Below are 18,700 nucleotides of genomic sequence, written 5' to 3' on the forward strand. Positions count from 1 at the left end.
GTTCGTGCTCGTCAGTGTGTTTGGAGCTTCGTGCTCGCATGCTGCATGCTTCGTCTTGCGTGCTCCATTTGGGAGCCACGCTAGACTGTCGAATGTATCTCTTGTTTAATATGTAAATACTCTAAATAAACCCTGTACGCTGTTAGGATTGGGGGCTCAATCCCATCGCTCGTAACCCGTTGTCAAGATTGGAGTCCGGCATGAATTAGAAGGTAGCTGGCCCACGCCGTCGTCCAACTTATCCACGCTGAGGACGTTGATGAAGGGAAGGACTGCTTCTCATCGAGAACGAGGAATATGGGTTTATTTACAGTATCTACATGTAGTACATCAGTCTAACATGACTGCTTGAGAAAGAGTGTATGAGCAGACGCACAACAGCGGTTTATAAACACTCGGTCCTCCCCCGATATCCAGGTGACGGAAACGGCCGTCCAGTCATAGTAAACAAGTCGCCTCTCTGCGGGACGGTTTACACACACACACTTCCTTGCGGGTTCACGGTCCGGAGCCGACGTCAGACGGACTTCGTAGAACTCGGGGCTTACGTCAGGAAAGGCGCCTTTTATTCCCGAGCTGACCCCCACAGCGCGCCGCCAGGTGCCCATTGTCTTGCGTCTTGGACGGCGCGTGGGAAGCGGCCTTCGTCGACGTTCCCTCGGCAACTCCCCCGCTCATAGCAGAACAGGCCGGCGTTGGTGGGTTCGGTAACAATAGTTGCTCTGCCGATCGCGTTTTAGTCACAATGGCGACGAGGCTAGAGCGTAACGGTGGCGTTCCAAGATGAGGTTGCCACCGCTGTCACAAGTGGCTGGCAAAACTTGCACCTCAGCTGGGTCGTTCTTAACAACGCCTAGTTCCTCCCATGTTCCTCTCAACGATCCTCAGCCCCGACAAATGGTGGCAGCGGCGAGATCGTCCGAGAACTCTTACACCGTGCAGGATACACATACGCACAAAAAAAGGCAGTTTTGCAATATTCCGGGCGAAGGATTGAAAGCGATAGCGAGGTTTGCCGTTGCGCTGAAGTTCATTCGGCGATGTTTTAATCATACGCGGGAGGGACACGTTGGGGCGACACAGCACACGAGGCAACTTCTGCTGCGCACCGCAGAAACAGCGCCTTGGCAGCTACCAGGCGTCTTACAAACGCTGGCGTGATGAGAAGCGCGGCCACCGGCTTTGCAGGCGCCGCGCCTCAATGGTGTACCAGATGAGAAAAAAGCAAAAAGCTGCGGCAGCAGTCCACCTCACGACGAATGTCGACCGACGTTAATGCGATTAGCTTTGAAGCAATGCAACGACAGAGCGTACTGCCAACTCCGAAACGCGTCATGTATGAGGTGCGTGTGCAGCCAGGCTCCTCTTTCGCATTTCCCACTGGAGATGCTGCGTCATCTATACTCTTAAACAAATGTACATCCTTTGGGGTGTATATTTGCCACTAAACAATAATCGTCATCTGTCTTGCTTGAGTTTCCTTTCTTGAAAACGCTGCGCTCGCAATACTTTCCTGTCGAGAATGCTCTGTCATGCTGATTACGTATATGCCGTCCGTGACTTGAAAGTACCAGGCTCGCAGCGTTAAAGAAAGGAAATACGGACAATTAAGACCGATGACGACTATTTTCGTGTGGCAAGACACGGCACAAATGGTGTAATTTTATTTAAAAGTGTAGAGGCGCCGTCGCGAAGACCGCGTATGGCGCGAGTGTAAAATATATCTTTAGCCTAGACTGTCTTAATATATATGACGCGCGTTCGATTCCCTCCAGGATTTTTTTTTTGTTATTGAAGAGCCACACAAACCCACACTCTTAAACAAAATTACACCCTTTGGTGTGCCACACAACGATAATCGTCATCTGCCTTGATGCGTTTCGTTTATTTAACGCTGCGAGCCCGGTGCTTTCCAGTCACGAACGGCATGCGCGTTATCAGCATGACATAGCATTCTCGACAGGAAAGTAGCGGGCGCGGCGTTTTCAAGAAAGGAAACGCATCAAGGCAGATGACGATTATCGTTATGTGGCAGATATACACCCCAAAGGGGGCAAACTTTTTTTAGAGTGTGCCGAGAGAACCAAGTTGGCGAGAAAACGGTTGGACACACCGATGGGTAACTACCGGAAAGTACGTGAAGCATCCTAAGAATGTGAATCGCATTAAAGCCGTCAGCGTTTGTAGCTCGCAGTGTATACTGTCCGTTCTCCTCAAACCAGTGCGCGCACCACAGTGTGGACGCACGCACAGCTGCTCAGCGGGAACGCCAGCGTTCGTGCGCACAACGCTCACGTCAGCAGCGGAAGGCAGAGAGCGCTGCTGAGTCGATCGAGTGGAGGGTGCGTCCACTAGGCTTCGTCGTTTTCGCAGGCAAACGCACTGCGCGCTTCTCTCGAGTCTCTGGAGAAACCCTCGACGAGCGAGCCGAGCTAGCACCGACGCACAGCCCGGCGGCGGCGCCGACGGCGCGAACGCGCCTTGAGTATCCATATAATTGCTGACGTGATAGAACGTCCCACACTGAAAACGTGCGCGCGTCCGCATTTGCTGCTTGCCAACTTCAAAGAGAGCGGCATCCGGGACGTCCAGCCAGCGCTGGCCACTTGCAAAGTCGCCACGGGAGAACGAGGCGCAGCAGTGCGGCCAGCGGGGAAAATAACGACGCCGCCTCTTCATCTGGCCGCGCCAGGCCATCTGTCATCGCACAAGGAGGCCCGCGAGCACGTGAACTGGTGCTAGCGGAAGTTTTGGAGCACGGAAGCCACGAGGGAGACAGAAAGAGAAAAAAGAAAGCAATCCTTCGTTTGGTGTTGTTGTTGAGTTTCAGCGATTTAGCCACACTCCAGATAATTAAGAGGCTCACAATGAAGGTCGTGGCGCTAGGGAACTATTCGACGGTGTTCCATCAGGTCAAATTGAAACAAGAGAGAGAGGAAGGGAGAGGGAAATGTTGAACAAGTATTTGCGTTTCCACGCTCGCCGTTATGCAGGTACAATTCTTTTCAGACGTTGAATCCCGCGGCTGCACCGCGTCTAGCGACCGGCAACAAAGCGAAACCGCATGGCACATTCAAGAATGGCTCTTGTAAGCGAGCTGTGGGGTTAGCGCTTTCCATTTTTCGCTAGCGTTTCAACCAGACCTAATTGTTAAAGTGACACTAAACATTAATATTAAATCAGTTGAGACCACTAAAGTATTCTTTCAAAACCTAATTTCCACTGATTTGGCGGGCAAACAATTATTACTGGAAAATATTGCGGCCAACCTTCCGTTTCTTGTAAGTTCGCGCAGAAAGATAAGTGCCTGTGCTGTATGGTGTGACGTCATCATTTTCAAGCTATCTTCTCGTACGTGCACCTGCACAAGAAACGCCCTCGAAGCTTATGTTGTGCCTTTGGTTCCCCTAAAAGCCGCGGTTCCATATTGGGTCCGCTTTTATTTTTATTACATGTCAATGATCTGCCTAACTGCTTCTCTTCTTCGAAATGTATACTTTATGCAGATGATACTACTATCATTAACTCCGATAAATGTCTTACAACTTTAGTACCTAACCTTAATGGCGATTTACACAGCCCGCTGGAGTGGTGCCATACTAACCAGCTACATATAAGCCTGTCGAAAACAAAATTTATTTTATTCACTTCCCACCAACGAACACTTTACTCCATTCCTTCTATTTTTCTTGGCGCTAGTTCTATCCCTGCAAGTTTTTCCTGTAATTATCTTGGTATGGAAGTAGACAGAAATCTTAAATTTCTAGAACAACTAACCAAAGTAAAACAGAAGATTACCTACGGGATCATGCAGGGTACTTCTAAAGGCACTAAATATATTTAACCATCAAATATTGCTATCCTTATACTTTTCATTTATTCATTCCCACATTAACTACTGCGTTACCTGTAATCTTTCTAATCATCACAATGAAACCAATTCTGATTCTGATTTGCCGATAAACGATTAACTGGATCCGAGCAGACGATCTCTAAATCCATGCAATCACGGCCGGCTGCTGCGAGAACTTTAGGATGGCCGTAGCAACTATACCAGTCACCCTTCTATCGTGCCTCTTAGTATTTCCTGGCTCCAATTTTCACGGTAAACGCGCGGTCGTTTCGCACTAGATAAGTGTAATTCACAAACGCAGCTTCCTGCTTAGTGCATGTTTAAAAAGAGGGGCGGGGTGGGGGGTGGTGTAGCCTAAATGGGTCACCTTGGCTTTAGCGCTCCACTGTAGAAGCTACTGTATATGTTAATCTGAAATTCTGCGTGCTGAATGGGAATGCCTTTTTAGATTAACACTTAGCAGCTTTTCGGCAATGAACCCTTAATATATTTAATTTTACATCAGAGTTTCATAATTCAACGTGCCTTTTCTTAGAAACTATTGGCAAGATTACAATCTAAATTGGCAAGTATAGTCCACGCATTACTGTCTTTACACGAAACCTGGAAAATTTTGGTTTGTGCAGGGATATATCATACAAGAAAAAAAAAGACACCGTTCACACATCTTAGTTATAAGAGGAGATTTTCCAGGTATTATTTCTTTTCGCCAATATGACATAAGCAATGTTTTAATATCTGAGGCGAGTAATTCTTTAGGAAAGGTACATCAAAGATTTAAAAAATGCAAAAATGTCATTGTGAGAAAGAGACACTTTTATACTTCCACGTTTACCACAAGCGTTAAAAACACTACAGCAGAATGCACGCACTTTATTGATTTCTTTCCGTCATACGCAAAGCGTTTCATGAGGTTTCTTTTCCTTCTTCGTCATTTATTGCTTCCTGCGGAGCTGCAGAATTCTACTTTGCCAATCATCACCCTGGCAAGGTAGGTGAGAGATGTCTCAAAGACTACACGTGATTTGATGCCAAGCGCACTCCGAACAGCATTTCGTGCTGCATTATTTATCATTGTCCACTTCATATGCGCTTTCGGAATGTTGGGGCACAACAACAACGCGTGTAAAATTGGGCAAACAACAATGAAACACTCACGTAGACGCAATACACCACAGCAACCCAATCACTATAAAAAATTGCATTGAATACAAACACGTCATAAACTGAACGTATGTTCAATGCGATATCGCATTATTCAATAAAACATGCAAATACACCGGCGAAAGCAGCTGAGACGACATGCAAACACAAACAGCCTCTTTTAAATACCAGTGAGCGCTTTGGCGCCATTTTTAAGTGGCTTGATGTGGACGACCATTACACTCGTAACTGCACTGTCCATAGTTCCTCAGGCTGTGCACATTTCTTTTTTTAATGCTAAAAGTTAAAAATATTCGTTTTGGTCGCTTTAACCTAGCGTCTGCTTAAAGCACGTAGCGGCGCCCTGCGGTCACCGAGATAACTAAATAATAAAAGGGTGCCTCCGCGCTCACTCGTCCAGCGTGAAGAAGGCGATGCGTTTGCGCAAGCCATCAGCCTTCTGTCGCTCCAGCGCCGCCCGGCCCAGGAAGTCCACGTCCGACTTGAGCTTGCACGTGAAGGCCAGGCCAGCCTCCAGCGGCGTGTCCTCCATGCGCAGGTCGGCGTGCCAGTGCTTATAGCCTGCGCAGACAACAGGACCAGGCCGCGTGTGCCATCAGCGAGAATGAGGGGAACCGAGGTAGGCACGAATTTAAGTAACAACCATTTAAAACACAGTAAGGCCTCGTTGTAACAAAGTCATCGAGACAGGAAACGAAGTTCCTCATAAGGATTACTTCGTTAAAAGTAGAAAAGCTCTAAGATAGCCGCTTCAAGACAAGGTCTCGGAACCGCGTCCGCGGCGGGTGCCCAGACCCAGTAAAAGGACGCCGGACTCAAATCTTATTGATTTGAAAATAAACTTTACGCGGGCTAAGATAGCCATAGTAACGCGGCAAGTACACTCCGACAATCCGGAGGCTCGTATACCACATATACTATAGTAGAGAAATGAAACACGAACAAGTTAGCCAGGGCCAATCAGAATGCATTATTTCGTTTCCGCTTTCATGACTTCGCATGATGTCGGCATGCATGACGGCGGCTTGTACGTACACACTAAGGCCTGAATCATCAATGGCGACAAAATAACAGTGGTAGACGTGCCCTGGTTTATTATTCGTAAGGTGAGTTTTTATGGTTATTTTTTTTATCGCACAGTTTGTCATACGGCGTATTATTGTTAAATAAATGCGTGCAATCCTCGTTTGTCAACAAACTGCGTAAGTGGCCCATGGAACTTATTTTCCGCAATTAACTGTTTCTACACTCTTAGACAAAGGTACACCCTCTGGGGTGTATATCTGCCACACAACAATAATCGTCATTTGCCTTGCTTGCGTTTCCTTTCTTGAAAACGCCGCGCCCGCGACTATCCTGTCGGGAATGCTATGTCATGCTGATAACGCGCATGCCGTCTTTGCTGGGAAGTACCGTGCTCGCAGCGATAAAGAAAGGAAATGCGGACAAGACAGATGACGTTTATTGTTGTGTGGCAAGATACGAGCAAAAGGTGTAATTTTGTTTTAGGGTGTAGTCTGAGGGCTGGTCTGTCTGCATCCCCGTACTTTTCTACGCACTTTCATTGCAATTTCTCAGGTCTGCAAATTTCTCTGTCGGAAAAGGTGGGGTACACCAGTCCATTCTATGAGGCAGCTGTACTGGGTACTGTTTCTCGGACTCCTACATTACAGTCTACCAGTGTTGTCAAATGCATGCAAGACGAACATTCGCGCTCAGGAGAGCATACAAGGTCAAGCCCTATGCACGTGTTTAGGGCTGCCTCAGTGCACCTCAACAGCAGCACCGATTGCCATCGCGGGAGACCATGTGATCCAGACACATGTAGTTGTCGACTCTCTCAGAGCGCACATTCGCCATCTGTCAAGGATACCCGACCATCATTTAGCTTCCTTACCAGCCGAGAGACCTCAATGGACCTTTTCAAAAGTGATCAGCGCTCATCAAGAGCGCATACCATCGTCTTATACACCGGCGGCGAAGCTTTCATCTCCCCTGTGGTACCCACGACAGCCTCAAGTGAATTTAGCTATTCCCGGAACTACAAAGAAGGCCAATCACCCGTAGCCGGCTCTGAAGCAACCGACGCTCCTATTACTGCATCAGACATAACTATCATGACCGCATACATATATACTGACGGTTCGACCTCACCTACGAGCTCAACTGCTGCGTTCGTCGTTCCAGCTAAGCAGGTTACAGTTAAATTCAAATTGTCAAACATGACTGCATCTACGTCGGCAGAACGTGCAGCTCTACATGCCGCTATGACTTACGTCACCGAAGAGCCGGCACAGAAATGGGTTATATTTTGTGACTCTCATACAGCTCATCACAGTATCAAGTCTGCCTTACATCATAGAACTTAAGAGCAGATGATATCCGACATCAGGGAAGTACACCGCCATGCCCTGGATACAAAGCACAGCATAACCTTTCAATGGATTCCTGCTCACTGTGGCATCGTCGGCAACGACGTTGCTGACAGGGCTGCCCGGTATGCCCATGAAGACACCCAGACACGTCCAATACCTTTGGCGAGGACGGACACTGCCCAGAAACTTCGCCCAGCTGCTTGCACGCGAAAAGTCACAAGCTTTATGGTTCAAGTGCATTCAATTGCCGATTGCATAAGCTGGATCCCTTGCTACGGCTACAACGGCCATCTTGCCTTTTCCGCGGGGAAACAACTTTGCCGTGCCGCTCGTGGCTGGGAGTGGCATTCACGAACGCTTACTCCTATCGTATAGGAATGGCCGAGAGTCCGATGAGCGACTCCTGTAGGTGCGAGGAAACCATCGAGCACCTATTGTATACCTGTCCTCGCTACGACGTACAACGCCTCTCAGGACAACTGTAAACTGACTGAACTCGAGGCCGTTCTCCGAGTCAAAAATATTCGGACCGAGGCTGCACCGGTCACTGGCACAAAGAGATTCGTGCTCTAGTACACTACTCGAAGTGCATAGGTTTAGGAGACCACTTATAGTGTCCCTGTGCATTACCCCACGTACACTCAGTGCGCTGTTTGGATCTGACTGCTGGTACGATCTGTTGGGAACTCGGCGCTGACGCCCGTGGTTGTACCTGGGTCGCAAGCCCCAAGGGTAGCGTTGGCCTGGCGGCCTGGGGTACACCTCGTAGCATCCGAAGGTCCCGGCAAAGCATGAGTCGACTGGTAACAACGAAACAACTTGTTTATTTTAACATCGCAAAGAGTTGGCGGTCAGGTTTGACCGAAGTAGAGAGACGGGAGAGCACTTCACTCAACAGAAGAAATCGGAGCCCTCCTTTTGGCGTCCGGGGGCAGCTGTTTTTATACTCTCGCAGTTGAGGGCAAGAAGGAACCCCTCAAAAGACGAGCACGTGAATGTACAATGGGCTAATGGTGACGCACACTGTCGTGGCGCTGCGCACGATCTCGTAGCACCCTGTCGTGGCGCTGCGCACGATCTCGTAGCACCCCGTCGTGGCGCTGCGCACGATCTCGTAGCACCCTGTCGTGGCGCTGCCGGTCGGACACAATGACTGTAACGAGAAGATGGTCCCTGCTTTGGCATCGCCTGTTTCGGGCACAATGACTGGAACGAGATCCCTGCTTTGGCATCGCCTGTTTCGGGCCCAATAACTGGAATGAGATCCCTGCTTTGGCATCGCCTGTTTCGGGCACAATGACTGGAACGAGATCCCTAGGCGGTCGCATCGCCGCAGACGCGCCTGGAAACACCTGGCGATGAGTGTTGCGGCGACGACGATCGGGCCAAAATGTCTGCCGCCCCGCCGCAGTCGCGCCGGCAAAACCACGTGTCGCAGGCGAAACGCAACAGACCGCCCCGCCGGGGGAAGGAGATCCCGATGGACAGGGGACTGCATCCGCTGTCCGGAGGGATGTCGCTCGATGATGCTCATAACCGAAGTCGGGCGTCCCTTGACGTTTCTTGAGCGCAGCGCACAGAGAAGGCCTCGTTCTCTCGTTCAGGTTCGCACGGGACACTGCAAAGTGACTTCGGGAGAGTTCACATTTTTGTTCTCGTTCCCGGCAAGCGTTAGAACTACGCTGAAAACTCAACCGCTCAGTCAGCAAGCACGGCACAACCCTCACTAAGCCCTGCCAGGCTCTTTCCCCTTTTTATACCACTGCCTAGTTCCTTACAGTAGTCTAGCATCACTCAGAACGCGTCCACAAATTGAAAAAATTGCACTAGAAAGCATATCATCACTTTGAAACACTAAACAAAAGCAATATGTTAAAAAAAATCCTGCCTCAGGAAGAAAAACATCAGTAACAAACAATTTTGAGGCTGATTCCTACGTTAGGGGCTTCGACTTAAGCCATCGGCGTTACCGTTGAGACTCCCCTTTTTGTAACGCACCTCAAAGGAATATTGTTGTAAAGCGAGGCTCCAGCGCAGGAGGCGGCCATTTTTGGGAGAGATGGTCTGCAGCCATTGGAGAGGGCAGTGATCCGTCTCAATGATAAACCTCGAGCCGGCTAGATAGCATGACAATTTCTGAACGGCCCACACGAGACACGCACACTCTTTCTCGGTGGCGCTATACGCCTGCTCACGACTGGTCAGCTTACGACTAGCATACAGGACGGGGTGTTCTACTTCTCCATTTTCCCGTTGGCACAGTACAACGCCCATGCCTCGCTCACTAGCATCGCACTGAACAATGAACCCTTTTGTATAGTCTGGCGATCGTAGCACAGGCTGGCTTGTTAGGGCACTCTTTAGGGCGCTAAAAGCTCTTTCCTTGGTCTCGTCCCAGACGACTGTTTGAGGCTCTGTCTTTCGTAGAGCATCCGTCAGGGGAGCCGCGATATCAGAGTACCTAGGGATGTACCTCTGATAGTAGCCGGCGACACCTAAGAACGACCGAATATCGGTCTTCGTGCGCGGTTGCGGAAAGTCTCGCACAGCGGCCACTTTTATCTCAGAGGGGCGGCGACGACCCTGACCAATCACGTGACCGAGGTAGACAACCTCGGCCTGTGCTAACTGGCACTTAGGAGCCTTTACTGTCAAGCCCGCTTCGCGCAGGCGGGTTAGCACTGCCCGCAAGTGTGCCATATGCTCAGACCAGGATGCGGAGAATATCGCTACGTCGTCTAGATACGGTAAAGCGAATTCTTGCTGTCCCCGCAACACTTTATCCATGAGGCTTGAAAAACAGTATGGCGCGTTCTTCAAACCAAAACTCAACACTTTAGGACGGAATGTTCCCATTGGTGAAATGAACGCCGCATACCTACTAGCCTCTTCTGTAAGTGGAACCTGCCAATAACCCCTGACAAGATCTAGGGTGGAAATAAACTGAGCGCTACTAACTTTCTCAAGGCGCTCCTCGATGTTAGGGATCGGATAAATTTGATCCTTAGTGATGGAATTAAGCCTGCGGTAGTCGACGCAAGGACGAGGTTCCTTGCCCGGTACCTCAACTAAAATCAAAGGGGAGGTATAATCACTCTCACCTGCCTCAATAACACCGAGCTGTAGCATTTTCTTTACCTCAGCCTCCATAATATCGCTCTGGCGGGGTGACACCCGATATGCCTTGGATCGTACTGGCTCTGTGGAGGTAAGTTCTATATCATGAGTAAGTACAGAAGTCCTACCAGGCCTCTCAGAGAACAGACCTTGAAACTCTTGTAATAGCTGGTGTAGTTCGGTTTTCTGCTCGGGCGACAGCGGTGCTTTACTGATAAGGTCACTAATGACTTGACCGGTGTCTTCCCTGTTCGTCACTGAGCCTAGTCCCGGAAGCTCGACTGGAAGCTCTTCAGGAACGTTTACCATCATGCACACCACTGCTTCCCTTTGTCTATAAGGTTTGAGCAGATTACAGTGGTAAACTTGCTGTGCTTTCCGCTTTCCTGGCAGACTTACCACGTAGTTAACGTCCGACAGTTTCTGAACAATTCGTGCTGGGCCCTCCCACTGCACGTCTAGTTTGTTGTTTAGCGATGTGCGCAATATCATGACCTCATCGCCAACCTCAAAACGACGGGCCCTGGCTGTCCGATCATAATAAACCTTGGCCCTCTGCTGGGCCTTTGCCATTGCTTCACCTGACAACTCCTGTGCCCTTCTTAAGCGTTCGAGGAGCTTAAGTACGTACTCCACCACGACTGGGTCGTCGCCCCTACCTTCCCATGATTCTCGAAGCATGCGAAGCGGAGACCGAAGCGAGCGACCGTACACCAGTTCAGCTGGCGAAAACCCCGTAGCCGCATGCGGCGCGGTCCTTAAAGCAAACATCACCCCAGGCAGACACAGCTCCCAGTCAGTTCGATGTTCAAAACACAACGCTCTCAACACGCGCTTCATGACGGAGTGGAGCTTCTCAACGGAATTCGACTGTGGGTGGTACACTGAGCTGTGTAACAGCTTTACCCCACACCTTTCGAGAAAAGTTGTCGTCAAAGCGCTAGTAAACACTGTGCCCTGATCTGATTGGATTTCCGCAGGAAAACCAACTCGCGCAAATATGGACAGTAGTGCATTAACTATCTCAACTGAGCTGAGTTCTTTAAGCGGCACTGCTTCAGGGAACTTTGTCGCTGGGCAGATCACAGTCAAAATGTGTCTGTACCCCGTGGCTGTTACCGGCAGAGGTCCCACAGTATCAATAACGAGCCGTCTAAAAGGCTCCGTAATGATAGGTACCAATTTCAACGGCGCCCTCGATTTGTCCCCTGGTTTGCCCACCCGCTGACAAGTGTCACATGTCCTCACGAAATGGTCTGCGTCCCGAAAACACCCTGGCCAATAGTACTCTTGCAAGAGACGGTCCTTAGTTTTCTTAACTCCTAGGTGTCCGGACCACGAACCCCCGTGTGACAAGCGCAACAGATCCTGACGATAGCATTGAGGCACGATCAGCTGATCGAACTCCACTCCTCTGCGGTCTAGATACTTCCGGTACAGGACTCCACCTCTTTCCACAAAACGCGCAGTTTTCCTGGCGATACCTTCTTTGACATTGCAGCGTATGTTTTCTAGGCTACCATCCTTTTTTTGCTCGGCTATCAAAGCCGACCGGCTGACTTTTAGCAACCTATCAAGTCCGTCTGACGTAGGTGCGATGAGCAAATCAGTAGATAGCTCTTCTAACTTTCCCGCGTCGGGCGTTTCCTCTCCAGTATCTGGCGCCTTTAACGTTACAGACTCAAGTTTAGTCAGTTCGGGCGTGCTCGGAATATCAGCTTGCTGCGCCTCTGACCCTTTTTCGTTGTTTGATAACGTCGGCCCCGCAACTACCGCCTTTGCAGCGAGCTCCCGAACCTTCGATCTGGTTAAGGCCTGAACACTAGCTTCACCAAACAAAAGCCCCTTCTCGCGCAGGAGGTGATCGGACCTGTTTGAAAATAGGTACGGGTACTGGGGTGGCAGCATAGATGACACTGCCGCCTCTGTCTCAAGCGCTCCGAAAGGTCCTTCAATAAGCACTTTTGCTACCGGCAGACACACGCTATGAGCTTCCACGGCTTGCTTGATCCATGCGCACTCGCCCGTGAACATATGGGGTTCTACGTAAGACGGGTGAACTACATCCATCGTAGCTGCGGAATCGCGAAGCACTCGGCACTCTTTCCCGTTCACGAGGAGGTCTCGCATGTAAGGCTCGAGAAGCTTCATGTTCTCGTCAGTGCTGCCTATTGAAAAAAACACAACTTTTGGTGTTGTTTCCGGACACTGCGCCGAAAAGTGACCCGGCTTCTGGCACGTATAACAAACGCCCGCTCGCCTCATCTCGAACCGCTTTCTGCGTTCGGCTTCGGCTGCCGCCGTCTCCTTAGGTTCGGTCGCACTGCTTCCACTCGCATCCGCACTACGCGTGTTCCCCTTTGCTCTCATGGGTGTGAACTTCGGCCTCTCAAACTTCGAGCCAAATTCACCCTTTTGACCGTCCTTAGCTCCGCGAGCTCGACGCGTCACAAACTCCTCGGCTAGCTCAGCGGCTCTAGCCACCGTACTCACGTCTGGCCTATCCAAGACCCAGTATCGCACGTTCTCCGGTAACCGACTATAAAACTGTTCTAGCCCGAAACACTGCAGAACTTTATCGTGGTCACCAAACGCTTTCTCTTCTTTGAGCCACTCCTGCATGTTCGACATAAGCCTATACGCAAACTCTGTATATGACTCACTTCTGCCTTTCTCATTTTCCCGAAACTTCCGACGGAACGCCTCCGCAGACAGCCGGTACTTTTTTAGAAGACTCGATTTCACTGTGTCGAAATCCTCTGCCTCCTCTCTATCCAAGCGAGCGACTACGTCGGCCGCCTCGCCGGGTAACAAAGTGAGCAAGCGCTGTGGCCACGTTTCCCGAGAGAACCCCTGCTTCTCGCACGTTCGCTCAAAGTTAACCAGGAACAAACCAATGTCCTCTCCAAGCTTAAACGGCCGCATCAGGTCAGTCATTTTGAACAATACGCGTTCTCCTGCACCGTGTGCCTGACTTCCATTACGAGCGCGTTCCATCTCTACCTCAAGACGCTTCATTTCCAAAGCGTGTTGACGGTCACGCTCTTGTTGCTCTCGCTCTTTCTGTTCTTTAAGTTCGCGCTCCTGTTTCTCTTTTTGCTCTTTAAGTTCGCGCTCATATTTCTCTTTTTGCTCTTTAAGTTCGCGCTCCTGTCTTTTTGACCTCTCCTCAATAGTCTCAAGGCATTCCGACAGCTCGTCATCCTCAGCCTCTAACTCAAGAATAGCCTTTATCAGTTCCGGTTTTCTTAGTTTGTCTGAGACATCCAGACCCAACTCTCTTGCAAGCTCCAACAATTTCGGTTTGCGCAACGACTTCAAATCCATGGCTGCTCTGAATGCTGCTTTCTCTACTGCTTACTATTGTCTTGCCGCAAACTAACCCGGCAGCAACGACAACCACAATTACCAGCTCTGTTTCTGACACTAACAAAAGCCTGGCAAAGCTCAGAAGAAGAAAGTCCCGCACTCACCAAACCTCGCAGTCAAGAGTTCCGCGCAGTCGTTCCGCTGCAGGCAACCAGTCGTCACACAGGGCTCGTTGCACTGCTCCCGGATCGTCGTTGAGCTGCTCAGCATACAGTCAACTGCATCTCTTTGCTGCTGGCCTCCGTTGTCGCGATCTCGCCGCTGGCAGACAGTTGTTTGAAGTCGTAGGCGATCTCACCGCTGCCAACCAGATGTTTGGATCTGACTGCTGGTACGATCTGTTGGGAACTCGGCGCTGACGCCCGTGGTTGTACCTGGGTCGCAAGCCCCAAGGGTAGCGTTGGCCTGGCGGCCTGGGGTACACCTCGTAGCATCCGAAGGTCCCGGCAAAGCATGAGTCGACTGGTAACAACGAAACAACTTGTTTATTTTAACATCGCAAAGAGTTGGCGGTCAGGTTTGACCGAAGTAGAGAGACGGGAGAGCACTTCACTCAACAGAAGAAATCGGAGCCCTCCTTTTGGCGTCCGGGGGCAGCTGTTTTTATACTCTCGCAGTTGAGGGCAAGAAGGAACCCCTCAAAAGACGAGCACGTGAATGTACAATGGGCTAATGGTGACGCACACTGTCGTGGCGCTGCGCACGATCTCGTAGCACCCTGTCGTGGCGCTGCGCACGATCTCGTAGCACCCCGTCGTGGCGCTGCGCACGATCTCGTAGCACCCTGTCGTGGCGCTGCCGGTCGGACACAATGACTGTAACGAGAAGATGGTCCCTGCTTTGGCATCGCCTGTTTCGGGCACAATGACTGGAACGAGATCCCTGCTTTGGCATCGCCTGTTTCGGGCCCAATAACTGGAATGAGATCCCTGCTTTGGCATCGCCTGTTTCGGGCACAATGACTGGAACGAGATCCCTAGGCGGTCGCATCGCCGCAGACGCGCCTGGAAACACCTGGCGATGAGTGTTGCGGCGACGACGATCGGGCCAAAATGTCTGCCGCCCCGCCGCAGTCGCGCCGGCAAAACCACGTGTCGCAGGCGAAACGCAACAGCGCCCACTCGCTCCCTCTTTTCCGCTTTCGATTCCCCCGCCCAGTGTAGGGCGGCAAACCGGGCGCTCGTCTAGTTTACCTCCCTGCCTTTCCTCTCCTTGCTCTCCCTCTCTCTCTCACTTGTGGCCTTTGTCCACACAGCTACATTCCAATTGTCTGCTCGCATTCTATTTGCCCACGATAGTAACTTGAAGCAAAGCTGCGCTCGATGGAGGCGACGCTATAGCAGCAAGATTCTGACAACGAACGACAGCGGCTGCCTGGTCTTTCAGTGATGATCACGTGTTGCATTGTTGATTTCCAGCTTCGCACTTCGTACTAAGCAGAGTCTGGAGCCACTCCAGATCGAATACGCCAGTATAAAATGCATGCACTGCAGCTTTGATCTCTAGAAGTACATGCTGCTGGGCTAGTCGGTTCATATTGCTGAGTAGACCATAAAAATTACCGCTTGGCGAAAACAAGGAAGGACAGAAGGGAACAAGGGGAGCACCCTACCGTCCTTCCTTGTTTGCGCCAAAGCGATCATATTTATGGTCTACTCAGCAATATGAACCGACTAACCGAGGAACATGTACTTCTGGATTACATTTCTTCTATAGCACTCCCCTTGTTCCCTTCCGCCCTTCCTAGTTTGCGTCAAAGCGATCATATTTATGGTCTACTCAGCTATGACCTCGTAGAACTTGGAACAAAGCGCTATAGTTAGAACGAGAGTTTACTGTACATGTACGCAAACGCTCAAGAAAGTGGATAGAGGGATTGCCGTTGCGCAATCAGTACAGCACAGCACGCGTTATACGGAGGCAGTCCTTTTTACCACTTTCAGTTCCTTTTCACTTCTTTAAGAATATGATATTTATTACAAATTTAGTCATCACAGCAGAGGTTTGATGTGGGTGAGTTGGTTTAATCATCACAATTAACCATACCTGTCAAAAAGATGGGGAAAAAACAAAGTTCCATGCGTTTTGCTTCCTCGACTGCATGGTTTTGCACTCATGGGCTGTGCGAAAATCTAAACAAACTAACCCTGTACTACCCGGCGTATGCCGGGTAGTATATGCTGCGCCACACTCCCAGCTCACGACACGCCTAGCACTGAGCGTCAATCAAAAATGTTAAGTTGGAAAGATTCTAAAGGACTTTTCAAGTTGAGCTTTCACGTCAGTTTGAGTTAACTTTGTAACCTGCATTACATGGCTAAATTTCAGGCCCTTAACAGAGTTACGAATTGCAGGCTACTGACAAATATCAGGCAAGTGGGAAAGGAGACCATTCGGAGGAATTCAGCTATAGAAAGGCGGTATGCATGAAGGAGGTTACAATGCGGACGACCAAGCACAAGCGCATTCACCGCGTCAAACAGCCGGCGCTATTATATGGAAGCGTTAAGAACCACTGTTGGCACCGTGGTTTCGGTTTCCCCACAGAAACCGAATTTCGCAGATCCATAAGCAGTGGTGCTGATTATTTCTTCCTACAAGCAGTCTTGTTCATCAAAGTTTGTATCGATCTATGTCCACACATATAATTTATTTATTCCTTTCTTTATGACGGTCGCACTGTCGAGTGTAGTTCTATTTAGTGGTGGGCATAACTCTCGAGAGTGATTGTCTAAATGGCAAACAACATGTTGGTACACAGGAAGAAACATTGCTTTCCTTCTGTGAAGCGCTTTACACAAGTTCGGAAGAAGGTTATCCACCTGAAAATTTTGTTTCTCATGCGATTAGCATTCTTTGACTACTACAGGGACCTTGAATTTATCTGTCTGTCTTAATCTATATAGGCCCTTTTCGCGGTTATGCCGTGGGCGCCGCCATGTTTAATCACGCGATGACGCGTCCATTGCTTGCCTCAGCTGCCCCCGTTGCCTCCGTACTTGCAATGGATGTGCATGACGCCCTGCTGCGGCTAAGCAAACCTCTGTTTCAGCGGATATCGCAGACGGTGGCTGGGTGAACTACACGGAGCTTTGGCTACTTTAGGCGTTTAAGCACTTTAAGAGCTCATTACGCCTTGTCCAAACGAGGGCAGCAGCGTATACGATGCTTGTATTAAAAGAGTTGCTAGAAATATATTCCAAGCTGCCCAATTTTTCCGCTTATGAATTAAATAATGATCAGTATGTTTTGCTCTTCTTTATTTGCAAACACTTTGAAGCAGCGGTTTGTCATATTTCTGATTCAATAAAGTTTCTCGGTGCAGTCACTACCCGATTGTTTATTTTCTGCCCAATAACTCGCGGCTGTGCTTAGGAGCGATAGATTCGCTCTTGCTGCGCAAAATACTTGAAACGTAGATGTTCTGTGCTTTGTAAAAGCTCGCAGCAAAGACGTCTTATCACTAGCCACTCGCTTACTCTGTGGACCGTCACGAAACGTTCAGCTTCGAATATTAGTGTGTCGTCGGTGTAGTCGCCGTCACCCATGCTTCAGCGCATTGATTAAAGTGTGCGCCCATTCAAATATTATTGATACGGTGGCGATAGAGTGGGTGTAAGTTTGCGTGTGTGTTGGGGTAGATGCGTGTAGACAAGATGTTCGAAACTGTACCGTGACAGGAAGCGGCGCTACTCTCTTTGTCACTGTGTAACGCGCGGTACTCACTCTTGCCGCCGTTCCCGGGTTGAAGTCACTTCTTTGGAGGTTAACGATATAACGCTGGCGGATGAGTGATTTCTTTTTTTTTTTAACGCTCGGGGAAAGCCGTGCATCACGCTACACATGCAGTCCTTATGTAGCAGTGGTCCGCGAACTTGGTCACACAGATTTATTGCATTTCTAAATATGCCAGTCACTATTTTTGCAGCCAACTACAGCACACGTCTTCCCTCTACCGCTCCACATTTTGCAGCACGAACAGAGATGCGTTAGAGCACAAAGTTGTTTTTCCGACAGCTTATCGCACAGAAGCGGGGCAAAAGTTGTAATGGTTTCGTATTCGTGCGCTTTCGTTGAGGCAACGTGCGGCGCGCCGCCGAAAGCGTCATTTCGTTCCTCTGGAGCAAACTGCTCCGCGAAAAGGGTCAACATCTACCCAAGCCATCTACTAGATTTGGCCATAGGTATGTGCTCGTAATGCCATCGTGGTCGTTCCACGTCGTCATTCCACCTTCGTCACCTGACTCTCGTCATGCCATCGTCACCACACCATTGTCGTCATACAGTTACCATCCCATCGCCGTTATACCACCGTCGTCACATCGTCTTCGTCGTTCCATGCATCGATGTCATTCCTTCTTCTTCATTACACTGTAATCATACTGCCGTCATTCACACGTCATTATGCCGCCGTCGTCATGGCATCGTCGGCATTGCGTCGTCACACAGTCGTCGCCATGCATTCGTTGTCGTGCCGTCGTCGCGATGCCGTCGTGCTCGTTTTGTCGTCGTTATTTCACCTTCGTCATTCGATTTTCGTTACGCCGTCACGCCATCGTCGGCATAAGGTCGTCGTCATGCAATCGTTGCAGTACCGTCGTGATAATCTCAGAATCGTCACGCCATCATCGTGATACCACATTCGTCGTTTTATCCACGTCATTACTTTTTCGTCACTACATCGTCGTCATACACACAGTCGTCGTCATGCCGTCATAGTCATGGCCGGCCCCGGCGAGCGAGGGTCGTGGCAAAGTGAGCCCATCCCGGAGACACTGATGTCTTATATGTATAGCCGAAGCAATGCAAATGTCGGAGTGAC

At 49.8% G+C, this 18,700-nt stretch overlaps 1 protein-coding gene across 2 annotated transcripts in view; it reads right to left on the bottom strand.

Annotated features, from left to right (window-relative positions):
* Positions 1–18,700, bottom strand: part of Sardh (Sarcosine dehydrogenase) — a 187,903-nt gene that overhangs the window by 9,600 nt on the left and 159,603 nt on the right. For both annotated transcript variants that reach the window (XM_075687072.1, XM_075687073.1), the window contains exon 18: positions 5,410–5,578. In XM_075687072.1, coding sequence (XP_075543187.1) covers positions 5,410–5,578 — 169 coding nt within the window. The remainder of the gene's footprint in view (positions 1–5,409; positions 5,579–18,700) is intronic.

Source organism: Dermacentor variabilis, chromosome 1 (assembly GCF_050947875.1).
Source record: "Dermacentor variabilis isolate Ectoservices chromosome 1, ASM5094787v1, whole genome shotgun sequence".
Classification (NCBI taxonomy): Eukaryota; Metazoa; Arthropoda; class Arachnida; order Ixodida; family Ixodidae; genus Dermacentor; species Dermacentor variabilis.